General features: G+C 38.7%; 1 protein-coding gene across 1 annotated transcript; it reads right to left on the bottom strand.

The window, feature by feature from the left end:
• Positions 1–2,702: 2,702 nt before the first annotated feature.
• LOC134660879 (ATP-dependent RNA helicase bel) lies at positions 2,703–19,157 on the bottom strand. Its single transcript, XM_063516723.1, has 14 exons — positions 18,919–19,157; positions 18,062–18,158; positions 16,175–16,354; positions 12,515–12,819; positions 11,663–11,806; positions 9,841–10,052; positions 9,216–9,341; positions 8,287–8,641; positions 7,711–7,837; positions 6,943–7,095; positions 6,265–6,460; positions 4,615–4,805; positions 2,923–3,444; positions 2,703–2,792 (listed from the first exon to the last, which is right to left on the bottom strand). The coding sequence occupies exons 1-13, from the start codon at positions 18,961–18,963 to the stop codon at positions 3,335–3,337; spliced, it is 2,241 nt and encodes a 746-aa protein (XP_063372793.1). The 5' UTR covers positions 18,964–19,157; the 3' UTR covers positions 2,703–2,792; positions 2,923–3,334.
• Between the last annotated feature and the right edge of the window lie 452 nt (positions 19,158–19,609).

The following is a 19,609-nucleotide window of genomic DNA, read 5'->3' as shown; positions in this document are numbered from 1 at the left end:
TATAAAACAAAGTACACTCGGCGTCACGGAAATCGCACACCCACGGATTTTTGTTTCAAGCCGTTATAAACCTTATGTTGTTGAAGGTAAAGTATGAGCGTGTGGGTTCATTTTAAAGAGAATTTAATCCTTCATTTAAAAACAATGCAAAAGTTCGTAAAAAGTAAAAAAAAGGCATATTTTTTAATAAGAAATAAAAATGGTATATTCATGCAAAAAAATCAACAAATTAAAACACAATAAAATCAACAAATATTGCAATACAAATGCTTAAAACTAAACTTAAAACCTAGTGTTGCCCCTTGTGGCCTTAATTACTGCCTCCATGTGAGCCTTCATGGACCTCACGAGAGTCACGATGTGCTCTTGAGGAATAGCATCCCACTCCTCAATGACGGCATCTCGAAGGTGTTCCAGGGGTCGCAGGTGCAGGATCACGTGACCGCGCCTTCCGTTTTAGCTGATCCCAAAGGTGTTTTATGGGATCCAGGTCCAGACTCCTTGCTGGCCACTGCATAACGGTGATCCCAACCTGATCAAGGTGGTCCCGAACAATCAACGCTGTGTGGGAGCGGGCGTTATCCTGCATGAATGTGAACCCAGGACCGACAAATTCGGCGTATGGAACCACATGATCCTCCAGGATCTCTGTGATGTACCGATGAGCAGTCATGGATTTCTGGCCTCGACCACCACCGGTGCCGGAAACACAAACGAGCTCGGTTTTGCCGGCGAGGGAAATGCCACCCCAAAACATACAGGATCCTCCTCCGTATCCGACGGTTTCTTCAAGACAGGTCTGTGAATAACATTTCCCTTGCCTCCTGTACCCTCTTCTGCGCCTATCGTTGCAGAAAAGACACACCCTGGTCTCACCGGAGAAGAGGATATCCTTTCATTGGTCGACCGTCCAATCCTTGTGTTCGCGAGCAAATTAACGTCTGATTCGCCGAAGCTCTGCCGTCAATTTGGGACCCGTAGCCGCTCTATGGGGCATGATCTTCTTCTCCCGCAACCTTCTCCTTACTGTAGAGACGCTCACCACCGTTCTCCGAACTGCTGGTCGCTCCTGCTGCAGCTGGACAGCGTCGGAGAAACAGTCCCGCAAACACGTCGACACAATAAAGCGGTCGTATCTCTCGGAAGTGCAGCGTTGTCCTCGGGGTCCAGGCTTCCTGGTGAAGTTTCTAGTCCTCTGGAATCGCTGAACTGCTCGTAGAACTCGGAAACGGCTTATGTTGAGCTGCCGAGCAACCGCAGACTGCGTCATTCCTAAATCCACCAGGGCTACTGCTTGAGCTGCTACTGCTTCCGTGGTATCCATTTTCTTGGAGTGTCTTCTTTCTCCAGCTGTTCCGGGATGACCCCTGTGAACTCTGGATGCCGAATGACCCATATCACACTTTTACCCCCCCTTTTAAACCTATCCAAGGTAACGCAACTAGCGACCCTTACAACGCGTATTCTAGGTGTTCTTTCAGAACGGCATAATTTCGTGATTATTATTATTTTTTCCGAAAATGCTTTATTCATGTTTTAAAGCTTATTAATTGTGCTTTTAAATGATATTAATATTGATAGGGTATAATACATATGATAAGAGCTATATTCGTTTGAAACAAAAATCAGTGGGTGTGCGATTTCCGTGACGCCGAGTGTATAAAGTAAAAGAGATTAAAACAATGTAATTTGATTCTTATTTTTTTATTGATAAATTCACATTCAAATTATAGACCACTTTGATGACAGATATTACATATGGGAGTTCTACAGACAAATTTTAATTAATATTACTTATTATACTGTATCGGTACTTCTCAATTTCTAAATCTACTGAAACATTAGCTACATCGATTTTAGGGTGCGTAAATGCCTCAAAAGTTGTGTTAGGAGCGTGCCAGCAATGAGACTGTCAGAAAATAGATAATTGAAAATACATTATTACATCATTCAAGATTTCCACAATACACATAATTAACAAAAGTCAAATAAATAAATTGTTCTGATCTTAACTGTTCCATTGATCAGATTTCAAATAAGTTAAATAGGTATACAATAAAATACATCAATTTAAAATAAAAATCATCAATCTCTGACAGGTTAACATATGATATAATAATGAGAATTACTACACCATTTGAATTTATGATCTTAAAAAAAAATGCATGTATCCATGGATATCATAACGTGGCATAAGAAAATATGAAATGACGGAACAAAAAGTGATCCTTAATTACGTCCACCGATTTCATCCAGTGTTACGCAGGGTCTATACGCGAATGATTCACAGGTATCAGTATGCCCACGCAAAATAATGTTAATATTAAGAACAGTAATTACGAGGGAGGTTGCAATGTAACCCGCCAATTTATTATATAACCTGCCCGCTTCAGCATAATAACGATATTGCAAGAGAAGTGTAAATATGATGTATAGTGGGGATTGTCAGGGCTGTTTGTCAGTAAGCTGCTAGCGGGAGTGGCGGGCCACACTGCAGCCCGCGGCAGCGGCCGCGAGCAGCGCGCCTGAGATTCAGAGCTCGCGGCCGCTCGCTTTTACACCGCCAATTCACACTCGCACCGCACTCCATCCTGTCATGTCACACGTAAACGTAGTCAATTCAGTCTACTGAATTGTAAGACTTTTAAGAGGCATCCCTACCGCCGCCTCCGCGTCCACCTAACAGATTTAAGTAAAATCTGTTTTTCTAACGGCAAACGTTTTATCGCTTGATAACTACTTAAGTAATAAACATGATGACATAAATATGTATTTATTTGTAAATTTTATTGCTATACTTGGTCAACCAGATCTTGACAGTAGAAAAAGCCGGCAAATATTGAAAACAGTAGGCGCGAAGAGATCGCGTCCCATAGAAAATTTGTATTTCGCGCCTTTTTTTACTGACAAGATTTGGTTGACCAGCTATATTATTAAATATTTGATTTCCACTAATAGGGTGTGTTGTAGATTGTTTCCCATGTAAAATAATTCTATATTATTTCATAAGGCAGAATAAGTTTCTTGCATTGCCCTGTCACACACACAATAAATAATTATGTTACAATATGTTTTGCACATCTTTTATGTGTGCTGCCAGAGCACTTGAAAGAGACAGGCATGATTGATATTAGGGAAATCAAGTACCTTTACTAAATAAAAGGTGTTGGAAATAATATATCTCATTATTGCGTTGTTATTATCCGCTGTTCTAGATCCAAAATCCGCATGAATCTGAATGTTCGCGAATGTTAGGTAAGATGGTGGTGACCCTTAAGGTTAGTGATGAGCGATGGCGGACGCGTCCAGGGTGGGTGCGAGGCGACGGGCGCGCTTACGAGTCCCACCAGTCGGGGCCGCCGCTGCCGGCGCCGGCGCCGCCGCCGCCGTATGACCCGCCGTAGTTGCCGCCGTACGAACCGCCGCCGCCTCCATATCCAAAACCTGCACAAAACCAGGGGGGTGTCACTCCGCAGTTTAGGTACATTTGGCCGGCGCGCCCATCGGACAGGCGTATGGCAGTGGGCTGCCGCTCGGCGCGCACGATAGTCTTGTCACGCGGCGCTCGCGCAAAATTGAAAATACACAATGGCTTCGAAACTTACTTCCGTGAGATTCAGGCATACTATCTCCGGATAAAATATGTATGTTTACATAATCAACGTTTGTAATTCCTACATATTTATCTTAAAATTATAAATCAGTGGGTATAGGTATAAAAACTTGTCAAGTGATAACCCCGTGCCGACACTCACAACTCGGTCATAAAACTGCGGCGCGCAAAGGAGATTCACGGTTCGTGCGCGGTTATAAGTTTCAATTTTGCTCACAGGCGGCGATATAGGTGTAATTTTATACCTAATCTGACTTTTGTGAAGGAGTGAATTTTCTGTACGGTAGTACTATTAGTTATTCTGTGACAAAACACACATTTATCCTTTGTGCTGACATTTAACATGATGCACATATTCAATAAATGGCAAACTAATTTAAACGCCATATTATAACAGTATATGTTACCGCTCGTTTTGAATCTCACCCGTCTGTTCCATCATCGGGTAAAACAAGGTAATGACGTCGCTCACACAACGTCAGTAACCTTCATGCTTTTAAGTTTAAAAATCGGGTCACTGGTGACAGAGGGTCGGTTGCACCAAACTGTCTGTCACCGTTAAAACGTTCGCTAAATTTTAATATATGAGAAATAGGGTATTCGACTACTAGTCAAATCAGTTTCTTTTTCGAACTGTCAAAACGATTATGTACCCTATTACATAGTTCAATAATTGATCAGTCTGTCAAAGGCACAGACATCCTCTAGACTGAGCATAGTAACGCTACCCCCTCTGCCACTTATACGGTAGTTTTACTCCATCTTCGAGTCAATCCCGTGCCGTGATTGGTCCGTGTCTTTGAACGGACCAATCACGGCACGGGATTCGCTCACCTCGTCCCCCCGCACCCCCGTATTTTTGGCAGCATCGGTTTCATGAAATAATTGCTCTAAACTCAGTCTAGAGGATTCCTAGTCTATGGTCAAAGGTCATTGGTGCATCTGTAAGTAATACTTTTCAATTTGAAGAATAGAAGTGAAAGGACGAGCGATGAACTTACCAGAGCCGATAGATGATGCTCCAGCACTCCTCGGCGGCTGGCGCGACTGTGTACGGAAGTCCCGGGCTCCGAAGCCGCTGCCGCCGGCGCTGCTGAAGCGGCCGCCGCCGCCGCCGCCGCCGCCCGAGCGGCTGCCGGCGCGCCGCCCGCTGCTGCCCAGGCGCCCGTCGGCTGCGGTGCTCGTTAGCCAACTGTTATTGTTTAAACGCTTTAGCCATTGAAGATTCAATATTTGTTAAAGAAAACACCACTGTTTATTAGTACAAATACAATCTGACAAAGTAAAATGTAGACTAGATATTTACTATACTTCGTTTATTTAAGCAATATCTGGGTGACAAAACTCGAAAATGCGCGTTTTCCCAGAGAAAGGACCTAGCTAGATCGATTTTTCGCCCCCGAAAACACCCATATAGCAAATTTCATCGAAATCGTTAGAGCCGTTTCCGAGATCCCCGAAATATATATATATATATAAACAAGAATTGCTCGTTTAAAGGTATTTAAGCATTAGAACAAGGGTAAGCAATCTTGACGTGATTTTATATTGAAAAACACTTTTTAAACAACATTAACTATTTACTAATGAAGTTATGAAATCAAAATAATGTAAACAATCATAGTCTCTACAGTGTTTTATTATTTACTAGCGACCAACCCCGGCTTCGCACGAGTTAACAAATTATACATAAACCTTCCTCTTGAATCACTCTATTTAAAAAAAAACCGCATCAAATCCATTGCATAGTTTTAAAGATCTAAGCATACATAGGGGCAGTAGGTTATATGTATACTATGTAGTGATTAACAACCTGCAATATTTTAGGATTTGAATATATAGATTATATTGAGAAACTTTTACTATGGGACGAACCCCGAAATCACGAAAAAAAAATTGGCTGTTTTATACATTTTGGCTGGTCCGATGTTAATATTTTCCATGGGAGTAATTTTTTTTAGAGATCTTGAGACTGATTCCATAGTGATTGTTGCTCAGTATGATCTACATATTTATTTACATCGTAAAATTTTGCAGGTCATAAAAAAAACATGTATAATTGTAACATATTTTTTGTGACTTATTTTTCAATATAAAAGACACGTCATGAGCTTACCTTCTATATAATAATAAACGTATAGCGCAATGCAAAATCTAGTACAATTTCCGCGTGTGAATCGTATTTTCTGGCTACTATTAACTATGGTAATTTTGTTCGACAGCAGAATTAAACTAGTATCTAATTTCGGATGCACAGTCCATGTATTTTTTGTCTTGTTAGAATAATTGTAAACGTATATTTAGAGATGCCGTGCTTAGACATTAGTAATTTTTAGATTTGTATTGTATTATATTGTTTATAAGTAGGTATCATATCATTTGATATTTACCAGTCGCTTTTCGGTGAAGGAAAACATCATGAGGAAACCGGACTAATCCCAATACGGGCCTAGTTTACTCTCTGGGTTGGAAGGTCAGATGGCAGTCGCTTTCGTAAAAACTAGTGCCCACGCCAATAACTGGGATTAGTGGCCAAGCGGACCCCAGGCTCCCATGAGCCGTGGCAAAATGCCGGGACAACGCGAGGAAAATGATGAGAGATGCCGTGCTTACGCTTGAGCTTAGTTAAACATAACTGGAAGTAAATTTACTTGGGTACATCCTGCTTGGCCTCCACCAACAGTTCGACGAGGTCGCGCGCCAGGCCGCGGTTGGAGTCGTTGAAGAAGGAAGTCGCCACGCCCAGGTTTCCCATGCGGCCGGTACGCCCGATGCGGTGCACGTACTCTTCCACGTCGGACGGCAAGTCGAAGTTGATCACGTGACGCACGTGAGGTATGTCCAGACCTGGCATCCAAACGTTCATTTAACTCGGTCCATTTTTATATTATATAACGCATGCATACATACCTGAGGACTTATTCCTTTAGAGTTGATAATAAGGTGGAAGGAGACAAAACCATAGGTCAATAGCGGCCTGTGAACATGGGCTTTCTTTCTATATTACTAACTTGGATAGTATATGAATATCCTAGTTGCTCTTTATACTATTGGATGCCAAGTTTTAAGGCTAATTAGCAGATGCAAGTAATTAGGTGTTTTAAATTGCATATTTTAATTACACGTAAAACTGATATTTATGTTAGTCTAAAGCCAATTTTTGTGCATGCTAATGAAATGGTTGTTCTGAAAAATCTTGTAGGATTATCGTTACGACCAATAACAATATACAAAAACGATTATCTAGTCTAGAAAGATCAAAGGAAATAGCCATGGTGTAGCTTAGAGCAATGCAATGTAAAGGGCAATAGTATTGTGCGGTGGGTGACCTCTAGCGGCCACGGCGGTGGCGACGAGGATGGGCGTCTGGCCGGTGCGGAAGCGGCGCAGCGCCTCCTCGCGCTCGCGCTGCGTGCGGTCGCCGTGGATCGACGTCACCGGGTACCCGTCGCTGTCCAAGTATTCCTCCAGTTGATCCGCTCCTGCACAATAGGGATGATGACACATGTTGAATTTTATAACAAAATCTAGTAAAATAGATAGCAAACGAGCAATTTATCACAATAATGTGGATATTAAAATAAAATATTGAAAAATTACAAAATTACAGGACCTGAAAGTTTCAAAACTTTAAGTTTTTTTTAACTTCCAAAAACGATAAAAGTAAGGGTACCATTCGATTCCTTACATTTCATCCAAAAAAATATTGTATAGCAACTATATACATAAACGCAATATTTCACCGACAAAAACGCAATTTTCTTGTTTTGTCCATATTACAAGATGGGCGATGACGTCACGGCCTCTGGCCGTTTTGTATAGGGCGTTTCGCGAGTGAAGGGCGACTGTCGGACTTTGACTACAATTTCTGACTTTTGTGTTACTTTAATGCAATGGGTCCCATATAGACATTTGATCCTAAAACAAACCCGATCGATTCATACCATAAAAAAAAATGAGTCATGTAGCCTATTACGTTACCCATTTAAATTCCCAAAACAACACATACTTTCATCCACTTATTCTATTCGCCCCAGCATTCACAGATGTAGATAAAATTGTAAAACATGACTCAAACAAAATAAAAAAAACCGTACCTTTCTTAGTTTCAACAAACACCAGCGTGAGTTGATCCTCCTCGGGGCGGGAACGTTTCAGCAAGTTAGAAGCGTTCAGCAAGTCCAGTAAGAACGAGCGCTTTTGTGACTCTTCCACCCAGACCACCTGTGACAATACGAAATGTACTTGTACAATGTGTTTAGACAGCTAATGCTGGAGCTGTTAACCTACTCGTAGTACGGTGAATTTTATACATTAATAACACATAAAGCAACACGGCTCTGGCAATGTACTGACATTTTTTCTTCGAGATGATTTGGACAACGTTTTTTAAAAGTTCATATTTTCAACAATAACACTCTAATGCAAATTTATTATACGATCCAAATAAATTAGATTAAAAAGTCGTTTCATTTACATGTGTTAAATGTATATTAGAATAAACAAAATATGTGTGTATAAATAACTACATGAACTCCACTGCATCAGGGCACGTACACATTACCGATTGAATGACACCCACATTCAATATTATTCAAATTTTGAATATAAACATATCATTCATAGCTTATTTAATTAACACTTGATACATTTTTCTAGACAAGTTTACTGACCTTCTGGGTAATGTTCTCAGAAGTGGAACCGACTCGTCCGACCGCTAAGAAGACGTAGTTGCTCAAGAAGTCCTGCGCCAGCACTTGTATCTGCTTGGGGAAGGTGGCTGAGAACATGAGAGTCTGGCGCTCGCCGGTCTTCGGCATGGTGTGGCACTCGACGATCTTGCGGATCTGGGGCTCGAAGCCCATGTCCAGCATGCGATCGGCCTCGTCGAGTACAAGATGGCGGCAGTGGTCGAGCGCGACGCGGCCGCGCGCCAACATGTCCACCAGGCGCCCGGGCGTCGCTACCAGCAAGTGGCAACCGCGCTCCAGCTCGCGGAACTGTTCGTGGATCGGTGACCCACCATACCTAATTTACAATTGAACCGTTAAATTACAATATGAAATATGCAAGTCTAAGCATTAAAACTTATCGATATACAGGGTGGAAAGATAAGTCGGTCCCTGGAGGGAAACTACCTTAAATCCTTAAGCTGGCTCATTTTACTTAAAGGAGACATTTTATTTTTATTATTTATTTTTAAAAAGAAACAAAACTGCATTCAAAGTATTTTTCTTTTTTTCTTCAATTTGGCTTGTCTAAAAAAATCTTGAGTACTAAATATTAGATTTTATGGATATTTTGTACGACAGACGAGTTTAAGACCTAATGTTTCTTGGAGAAATGTTATCACTGTATCGACTAGTAGAATAAAATTGCGAGTTTTTATTTTTTGGAATTTTTAGTCGGTTCGAGTCCCGGGCGAGGCAAGCGAGTTTTAGAAAATCTTTGAATGCAGTTTTGTTTCTTTTTAAAAATAAAGGAATATCTCCTTTAAGTAAAATGAGCCAGCTTAAGGATTTAAGGTAGTTTCCCTCCAGGGCCCGACTTATCTTTCCACCCTGTATAGAAAATTTTGTCAAAACGTAGAGATGATACGTACACCACACAAGGGCGCACACGGGAGCGGTATGCGAACTTCCGTGCTTCATCGAAAATCTGGGTAGCGAGCTCTCGAGTGGGCGCCAGCACCAGCCCCAGCGGGTACTGCTTGCGTCGATTGTAAGGTCTGGAACACACACTGCTAATTAACAAACAGCAACAGCAGGCAGTGAATGAATATTTTGGACAAAACATTGAAATGACACTTGATGAGAATTAAAGTTAAGCAGCAGCAAAAATTACATTAAATTAGTTTATGTTCTCTTGGTACACTTAGAGGAAAGTCCACTTGGCTTGTCTATCTTTGGACTTTCCGTCCCAAAACGTAGAGGAAATTGATTTTGTACCTATTCACTGGCACAAAGTTTTTATTGCCACTTGTGCGCAAAGTGAAATTCATGTTTGAAGCGAAATTTGAAGAGCATACCTATAGCAAAATTTTAAATGTAATCATTGTATTATTTCTATTTGTTACGTCCACTTCTATACACGCATTATTTTAGATGCTCATATCTAGAAACATAAATGTGGATTTGTTTGTTATTAGTTATTACAGTTGTGGGGAAAGCATTTCCATTCGTTATTAGAAGTGTATGGTACAGGATACTAGTGTTGTTTGTACTGACCCCATATGCTTGACCGGTCCCGCCTCGTACATCTGGTTGAGTATGGGCACGAGGAAGGCGGCCGTCTTGCCGGAGCCGGTCTGCGCGCAGGCCATCACGTCCCGGTGCCCGAGCACGATCGGGATCGCGTACTTCTGCACCGGCGTGGGCTTGTCGTAGCGGGCGAGGCTTATGTTCGACCGCATGATTTCCGTCAGGTTAACATCCTCGAACTGTCACATATACATTTATTAATACATTATTTTAGAAAGATACAGAGTAGACGTAATAACGATAGGAGTCTGTACTTTATATATTGTAGGTAAGACTCAAGACTTGCTGTGACCTATTTTACAAAATCGCAGACGTAGCTTTTACAGTTTAGGGTCACGTGTTTCTTTATATTTAAAGACATGCTCACTGTTACCTCAGTATATTTATGAAAATATATCGTAAATTTGGAAAAAAATGCACTTGTTTAAAGTATATACTGATATCCATTACTGATAGGCGATAGCTTTAATACAAAAAAATAAAATAAATAAACCATTCCAGGACAACTGTGTGTCAGTTATTTACAATAAGTTACCTTTTTGTGTACTAAAATTGTCTGATAGATGATGTTTATTATGTAACGTAAGTATATTGATTTGATTGATTGTATTATGATTGATTTTAATCATTAATTATAAGCTTAACATGTTGTAAAAGAGCTGACATTAAGCCTAATTATAGAAGAAATAATTTGTATTTGAAATTTATTCTTGGTGGTTTGCACCTGATGGTAATATTTTGCAGGAATCCCTATTAATAATACAAACACCTCTATTAGAAGTATTAGAACACATTAAATTATTTTCAGAAAATATTTTAATTTGTTTTTTCAAGTGGGGCACTGGAGGCAGATTACAAAAACCTCTGTCTGTCTGTTACCTTTTCACGCTTAAATCGCTGACCAGTAATAGATAAAATATGGGATGGAGATAGTTTAAGGCCCGGGAAAGGACACAGGGTAGTTTTTATCAATCATCATTATTCCTCGTAGACGAAGAGGCCATAATCAATAAAAGTAGCCCAGACTTATCTATCACTAAGTAGGTACTAGACATGGAGCCATCAACCCAGATAAGATTATACATGTGTATATGTATATCATGTTTTCTATTTAGAGCATAACCTACATAGAGAATGGCATCAAATAATGCTAACATCGTTTTTAATATTGCTCAGTTTACAACTTTACATAGAAGGAATGTGATTACTTGACTATCAAGTTTCACTAAAGAACTGATCTCTATAAAATTCATTTATATAAACAAGAGATTTATATTAATGGATGCAATAAGTAGGAGGTATCCTGGTCGTCAGATGGTGATATGACTATGAACTATTTAAAACTATGTATTGACCACACGAGGTGACACTTTGTTGGTTACATAATATTAATAATGGATATTAGAACATACCAATACTACACTCAACTCACTAGCTACACCCAATACGGTAATACTTTATAGTAACTTATGGAAATTTATGGCTGATGACATTGACTGTCAGTTTTGTGATAACCGCTAACTGGCCGTTAACCTCCTGAACGCCAAGAACATCTAGTCGTTACTAGTCGTGCCCACAGCGCCACGGACAACTACAGGTGTTATGGCAGACGCTGTTTTTCGAGTAAGGTTTACATTGGTTGCGCCTGAGATCTTGGCGTTTGAGTGATGTTTGTGTTTATGACATAAAGCGTTCAATGGGTTAAAGGTACCTAATTAAATGAAAATATGCACAGCAAATTCTTGAATATATCATACCATACATGATGAAAGTGTTGTGAATAACTTACGCTAGTAATGAATTCCGGCACGCGGTCACCGCTGGCCTCGACCGGGATATCCTCGTACTTGGAGAAGTTGATCCCGGTATTGCCCGTGCCAAACAGCTCCAGCTCCTGCCGCTCGTCGCGAGGTAGCGGGACCGTCCAGTCATTCTGTACAACACATCATGTAATGTATAATACATACATTAAGATCATAACTACCGTGACGATAACGACTAGGGAGTCAAATAAATATCTCTAGCAGCTTGACTGGAGTTTGAAGGCAGCATTTGTATGATTTTAACATTGTTTTATGAATTGTAACATTCATACACGTGGCCTGGGTGGATTCTGTACGAAACAAATCCATAGTCGGGTTAATGTTTGCAAACATTTAGAACTGTCAATGGTAACATATATTCAGCCATTTTAGAAGTGGTAATGAATTATTTACACATAAAATAGTCTTAGAAACTGGTAAATCCGAGGTTCGATTTATTTCTCAACAATCAATTGTTACGTTACAAAAGGAAATATCGCAGGTGCAGGATTTACCTCATCCCTCATTAAGCGCTGGTGGCCTAGCGGTAAGAGCGTGCGACTTGCAATCCGGAGGTCGCGGGTTCGAACCCCGGCTCGTACCAATGAGTTTTTCGGAACTTATGTACGAAATATCATTTGATATTTACCAGTCGCTTTTCGGTGAAGGAAAACATCGTGAGGAAACCGGACTAATCCCAATACGGGCCTAGTTTACCCTCTGGGTTGGAAGGTCAGATGGCAGTCGCTTTCGTAAAACGAGTGCCCACGCCAATTACTGGGATTAGTTGCCAAGCGGACCCCAGGCTCCCATGAGCCGTGGCAAAATGCCGGGACAACGCGAGGAAGATGATGATGAGGATTTACCTCATCCCCCCTGCGAGTGCTCGTGCGGCGGACATCGTCGGAGGCCCAGCGCGAATTGCCGCGGTCCTCCGCGCGCGGCTCCGGCTCCTTCCAGCGGTCGTTGCGCGGCTGCGGCGGCTCGTTGAAGTCCTCGTCGCGGCGCACGTCGCGCTCCATGCCGCGCTCGCGCCCGCCGCCGGCGCTGCCGCCGCGCCCGCCGCCGCCGCCGGACGCGGAGCCCCATCTGTCGTTCTCACTGAAGCGATCTGACTCGCCATTTTGATATCCCGGATCACGACCTAAACAACGACGATGATTCAGTCAAATTCAAAACAATTCATATGCTTTACAAGTTTACAAGATACACTACATATTTTAACGTGAAGCCTTGCATTCAAGAACTTGCGTTCAATTTTAATGGTCCATTATTTGTGTTGGCTCAAAGAAAACATAAAAACTTCACACAATAAATAAAAACTTATGTTTAGTAACTTTGTTATTTTTGTTATTCATGTTTTTAATAATGTATATAACAATGTTAAATCAAGTTAAAGTTTACTCCATTGCGAGATGCTTAACGGCAGTTTTGTGGCACCTTTCTAAAATATTGGCACGTTTTCAAGTTCACTTAGAAAACGTGTTTAGGAAACTTCGTATGCTCGACATATTTCACATTGTCGTCCGTCGAATCATTAGTGTTCTATAAATAATAGTTACCTAAAGTCTATTTTTTTATTCGGTAGACTAAAATGACATTTCATAGTATGAAATGACATTTTATGTTCATACTATGAACTGTCATTTCAGTCTACCGAATAAAAAAATAGACTTTGATATCCACGGTTATCCATTTTAAGTGACATATGATTTTTCACCCATCAATCCCATAATGCAAGTTTTTTTACCAAATGACGTAGCCGTATTTTCAGAGTTAAAAGTTGATCATGCCAGAATTTGTATACTTTTTTGTATACTTAAATTCTAATGGAAATAACATGAGGAATGAGTAACACCATGACAGTAGTCCATTCTATAATTCGTGATAACGAACTTTTAACAACAACAGTGCGAAATCACTTTTCACAAATTGCCTTGTAAAATTCAATTAGGCTAAGAAACTTGTAAACATTTTAATTTTTTTTATAAGCCAGTGTATTGTGAATTATTTCCACGCAATCTCCGAAAGTGTATGTCATATATTATTAAAATGAATCATATCAAATTTAATATAATTGGATCTCAGTTGTGTCAGTGCGTAAAACTTACGCCTGGTTTTTTTAAATATCCCAAACACGCCAAATTTGTATGAAACTCTTCCATGTCACTTTTTTCATGAAATAGTTCAGTATTGCAAGCCATAGAACAATCAGTATACAAAAATGACAAACAAGCAATGCTTACATTTATAGAAATAATTGTCTGACATAAGAAAACAAGCAGGATGGCAATTCTTTCATTAAACACAAAAAAAATGCCTTACTAGTCTATTTTTTTATTCGGTAGACTGAAATGACAGTTAATAGTATGAAATGACATTTCATGTCCATACAATTAACTGTCATTTCAGTCTACCGAATAAAAAAATAGACTTTACTTGCTTTTAAGAATAGGGGAATATGAAGTGACTGTATGACACACAGACAGACGTGGCACACCAACAAATACATTGCTAGTGATAAGCAAAATAACTTGAAAAAAAATCATCATTTTCACATACATTATTTACATAATTATTTCGCAAAGCTTCCTTTGTGTGTAGCATAATTAGTGTATAAAAATAAGTTCGTTAATCTATTTGCCTACAGGCAGCTTAAATGACTAGAAAGCAAATTTAAAATTAGAGACTGAGCCACTGTTGTCTTGTGTGCATGAAACCGAAATCCAGTGCAAACCCAAGCCATTTATTTATATATTAGTATGTAATCCATTACACCCCACTCCATATGGCAGTAACCAATAGTACAGCTCGGCTCTTAGATACGTCAGGCCTGTCAAATTTTCTGATAGATACTAAATTCAGTGTAAATAAGCAGTTTTTAAATAAATAAATAGATATAGATATTATATTTTATTCCAGAGAGCACATGTATAACCCACTAACGGTTCCACAGTGAAAAAAACACACTTATAGATTATCATAGTGAAATCTTTTATCTGTCCATAGCAGAGTTCATGGAACACATTGGTTTATAACAAGGAGTCCCTATATCAATTTTCAGACCTCTAGCATCTAAATTTGGCGAAGTGTCATACAAACTTCCATCCTATAGTTTAAGGGGTTGGGTGGTATAAGTTCCATGTTTTCGGATTTTTTGTTATAATTTGTGTACTAATACTAGCTTATATACCAAATTTCAGCTTTATAGGACTTCAAGAAGTACCCTAAGAATTTTGATGATCATCAGTGAATGAGTCAGTGACAAAATTGTTTTTTAGATATCAATAATATCTCAGTTGAAACTTTTTGTTTAATAAGTCCACTATTGACATCATATCCACATTGACATAATTTTGTGTACTTATCTGGTATAATCCAAACCCACAAGAGGGGGTTCAAAAAACGAGGAAAGCGCTTCGAGTAAAGGTAGGTAGTGCCCTTGCACTTTGAGTAAAGGTAGGTAGTGCCCTTGCACTTTGAGTAAAGGTAGGTAGTGCCCTTGCGCTTTGAGTAAAGGTAGGTAGTGCCCTTGCACTTCGAGTAAAGGTAGGTGTGCCCTTACGCTTCGCTTGGCTGGTCTTGGCGTCGATCACATCAACAAATGACATAGTGAGATAAAATTGTTGATATAAAAATCGGTGGGGTAAAAGTGATTACAATAAAATTGTTGCTTTAAAAAAGAAAGCAGGATTTAATTATACCCCTTAGTAAGAGATAGACGCATAAAAAAAATCAAAGATCATTTTACGATTCAAGGAAATTTTTTCATTCTGCTGGTAAAATGGAAAATTATCGGATTGTTATATATTACTGAATAAACACGTTTTTTAATTCTCATTGTATACCTTACTTAATCTGCGAATAAAATAAGTACCTAGACAAAATTAAACATTATACTTTTTTAAGACAAAAAGAAAATATTTCATGCATTTCTTGCAAAAAAATGGTTGATTACAAGTAATTTGTGTCACTTTGTACTATGTAATGACTTTTTAAAATTATATTAGCTAAATAAGTAACAAAGATCTAATCATGCTGTAAACTGAAGTGATCTCCTGCCTCCTATCAGTGGAAGATTCAATTATTGTTTGACAGTTATGTTGTCTTATTGGAGCGAGGGTCAAAAGTCAAGTGAGATAACAACTTTTGAACTATCGGAACCTAACATTAATACCTAGCGTGTTGTGGAGACCACAGGAAACTATGAAATAGCTGTAAGCATTACAAATATAAAGTAAAGAACCTTGGTCTAATATTCTTTCGTCACCATAGTACTAGAAAACTTGAATAAATACTTGTGTAAAATAATGTTATTTTTAAAGAGTCATTAACTTCATTGAAAATATATTATCCTTTCAGCAATTTAAAATGCCACAAAAATATAGTTCAATTATAAATTACCTATAAAGACTGGTTTTAACAGGAGACTGAGAACTAGATATATCATGTATGAGGTAGAGGAGTCTATGTAGACAAAGAGAATAAGCTAGTATTACCGCGGTCCCTGCGCGGGTATCGCGAATCGTAGCCGCGATCGTAGTCACGGTCGCGGTCACGCTCGCGGTCGTCGCGCCGACCACCACGGTCGTAGCCTCTAGAGTTGCCTCCGAATGATGAACGGGTGTCCCTCGACTCGCTTTGGTGGCTGTCTAAGCTTGAACGCTTAGACTCTTCCCCTGAACACAAGTTAAGCTCATGTTATACTAGGTCTAAAAATTACCTTAGCAACTGGAGTCATCATCACATTGTACTTTAGCACAAGTAAATTTTACTTCACAAATATGAAATTTGGTAATGATCATTGATGATACATCCAGGAAGTAAGATATAATCTAACTACTTGCTGAACAACTAATCTTGAAAAGTCTATCCCAGAATATTCAATTTTGAGTAATAGGAACATCAATAGTATTATCAATGATAAACATACTGAACTATTTTTTAATGATCCTATCACAATATAAAATGTAATATATGAAATTATATATACATATATATTTCCTATTCCATTTCTAACATCACTTGTAATTTTTTGAGTCAAATTAAAAAAGCAAATTATAACACAGCTAGGAGGTTGTGGATAAAAATAGTAATGCTTTAATAGTGCCTAGGGTTGGGCAAAATGCTGGCTTCCCCGTATTTCAAATACAAATTACAAAATACATTTTTACAAGTATTTTTAAAAGTATTTGAAATACAAAATACAAACTACTTTGGTGACGTGTATTTAAAAAACAAATTACAGTGTTCAAAATAATGTATTTCAAATGCAAAATATGTTTAAAAAATTTTTTTTTTAATCATTCAATTTTTTTACAACCCGTCTTTCCTAAACACTTATATCCCTGGCTATTGTCAGATAAGTTCGCCCCAGAAGTCGAACTATATAATATAATCAGCCAATGAAAATTGTATCTTGGCTGGAGCAGAGCAGCACAAGCTGGTAAGTTATGAAGTGCAAATCCTGATAGTGTTCAAGGACTTCTTTTCCCTTATCATTAAAAAGCTGAAATTCTTATTCTACCATAGACGTTGTCTGTATATATCAGAATCGGCAGAGACGATACATTGTCATCATTCTTGTTATAAATTCTACACTAATAATCGTAAGGTAGTTTATAAACTACTATAGTAACTTTTTCCAGACCCCGATGTAGCAGAATTCTGGTAGCCATTGCATTGTATATGCCCTCGTCCACTATATTAAGAAAAAGTTTTAGGATTACAGAATTGAATAAAATGTATTCTGTGGATATGTGTTTCGAAGCTTGAAGTATTTGAAATACAAAATACTACATACATGTGAGTGCAGTATTTGTAATACCAAATACAAAAGCTTGTCAAAGTAGTTTTCCAAATACAAAATATGTGTTTCAAATACAAGTAATTCAAATACTGCCCAACCCTTGCCATACCAATAATCCAATCCAATACCTATTGTAGTGTCAGGATGTGATACACAGACATATCTCAATAAGGTAACCATTAAGCTTATATCAACTCAAGAGACATAAATGAGCTGAAGAAGTCATTAAAACATCCTTTTCATAAAAAATGAGATAGGTACTCTAATGCATATTGCTTTTTCATAGACAAATCAAGCACATGTCAGCATCAGTAAGTGCAATGAACATAGGTACGGCTAACCAAGTAATCAAAAGCTTAATCTAATAAAATTATATGCACAGCACAGTACAAGTATGTTATAGAAAGATCACACAATGGAGTCAGTTTGTTTTAAAATCATTTGAACTAATAAGAAGTAGCTAAGTGAGAACCACTGTGACTATGCAATGAGCAGCATTGCTTATCTTAGCTTGTGTTAAGCCAGCCACCAAATCTAAAAGCACCTACCTTCCACAAGTTTAGTGGATGTTCCTTACCTTGAGGAGGGGTGGCCTGCAACTGCCTGCGCAGATGCGGGGGAATATAGCGGCCAGCACTCTTAGGAGCCTGAGCCTGCAAGTCCAGACCAGCAAGCTGTAAATAACAACCATCAAATGAATGCTCCTTTATATATACTTTTCAAATTAAAGACTCCTTGAGTAGTAGTCCTTAAGTGTGACCCATTGGACAAGTGTGACTACCAATGTATAACTATACAATTCACATAATACAGTTCCTACTAGTAATGTTAGCACTCTGTAATAACAATTTAGTTGATATCCTGATAGATAGGTATGTGACGCTCAAGCAATACAAACTGCCCACTCAAGAAGTAATGAGACTAGTCACTAGTGGGACAAACTCGCGCGCCGAGGTGTCAGGTAAATTATTCTGACAACAAAATTGATTTAAAGTCAATAGTGTGCTATCACGTAAACCATGATATAATCAAAAATAGTGTCGAAATACTTCATGAACTCGAGCGAAATTATAGCTGTACTTTCCCACCATGACATGCAATATACGTAACAATGACCTCAGGGTAAAATATGTTTTACAAGGCAGTTGCTATAACTTATAGTGCGTATCGTGAGAAAATGACCAAAACCTATCACCGATTCGCTGTCTGCAAATTAAATCAAACGCTCCCTTAGGAGGTCGCCATGTTGGTTATCGCTAGCGGGACACGTAAAGTAGAATCGAGTTACTCATTCCCATAGCAAGACATGTAAACCTCACCATGAATGAGGCTCCTTATGAGAATTATGTATAGATTATTTTAAGCTCAAGTCAGTAATAAGTACATAATCAAATAGAAAGAAAAATCAATACAAAGTACACACGAGGTACCGACCTGCTGCTCTAGACCTGTTCCATTTTGGTTGGTAACATTACTCATATTACTACCAAGCGGTACGTTTTTTTGGGAACTTTGCTCGAAAAATACTATACAAATACAGTCTACAATTAATTTTGCACCAACACAAGTTCACAAAATCACATGAAAAGGCTACTAATTTATTTCCCGAAATCACTTTTTATTCGCAGTTATTGTTCTTCACGAAATTGACGGAATTATAAAAGGATCATTCACTCTCAACGATGTTTCCATATAAAATTGTGTTTTCCCCAATTTCCTAATAGCCCGTTTAAGTAGACGCTATTTTATATCGCAATATTCTATCATTTCTGTAAAGATACAAAATAAAGCTTAGAAGTTAATAAATAAGACATGAACCTGTATATTTTTCTTTACTTTTTATTCGCTGTCATAAGTGTAATAGAAAAAAATATAATTATTAAAAATATACCCCACTTACCAGGAAATAGAGAATCATTTTTTTTACCACGAATAGGGTATCTTTATAATGTGGCAACATTATCGTTACGAAAACTGCTTTACCGAAAGAGTTGTTCATTTCCGTTTATAGTTTTACTATCAGACAATAGATGTCGTTTTAGCAACGTATGACGCGGTAAATCAGAACGTACAGGTTATCCAACAATAGATGTCGCTTTAGCAGCGAAAAGCGACTGTAATGCGT

Source organism: Cydia amplana, chromosome Z (assembly GCF_948474715.1).
Source record: "Cydia amplana chromosome Z, ilCydAmpl1.1, whole genome shotgun sequence".
NCBI classification, from domain to species: Eukaryota; Metazoa; Arthropoda; class Insecta; order Lepidoptera; family Tortricidae; genus Cydia; species Cydia amplana.
This window is presented reverse-complemented; position numbering and strand designations above follow the sequence as displayed.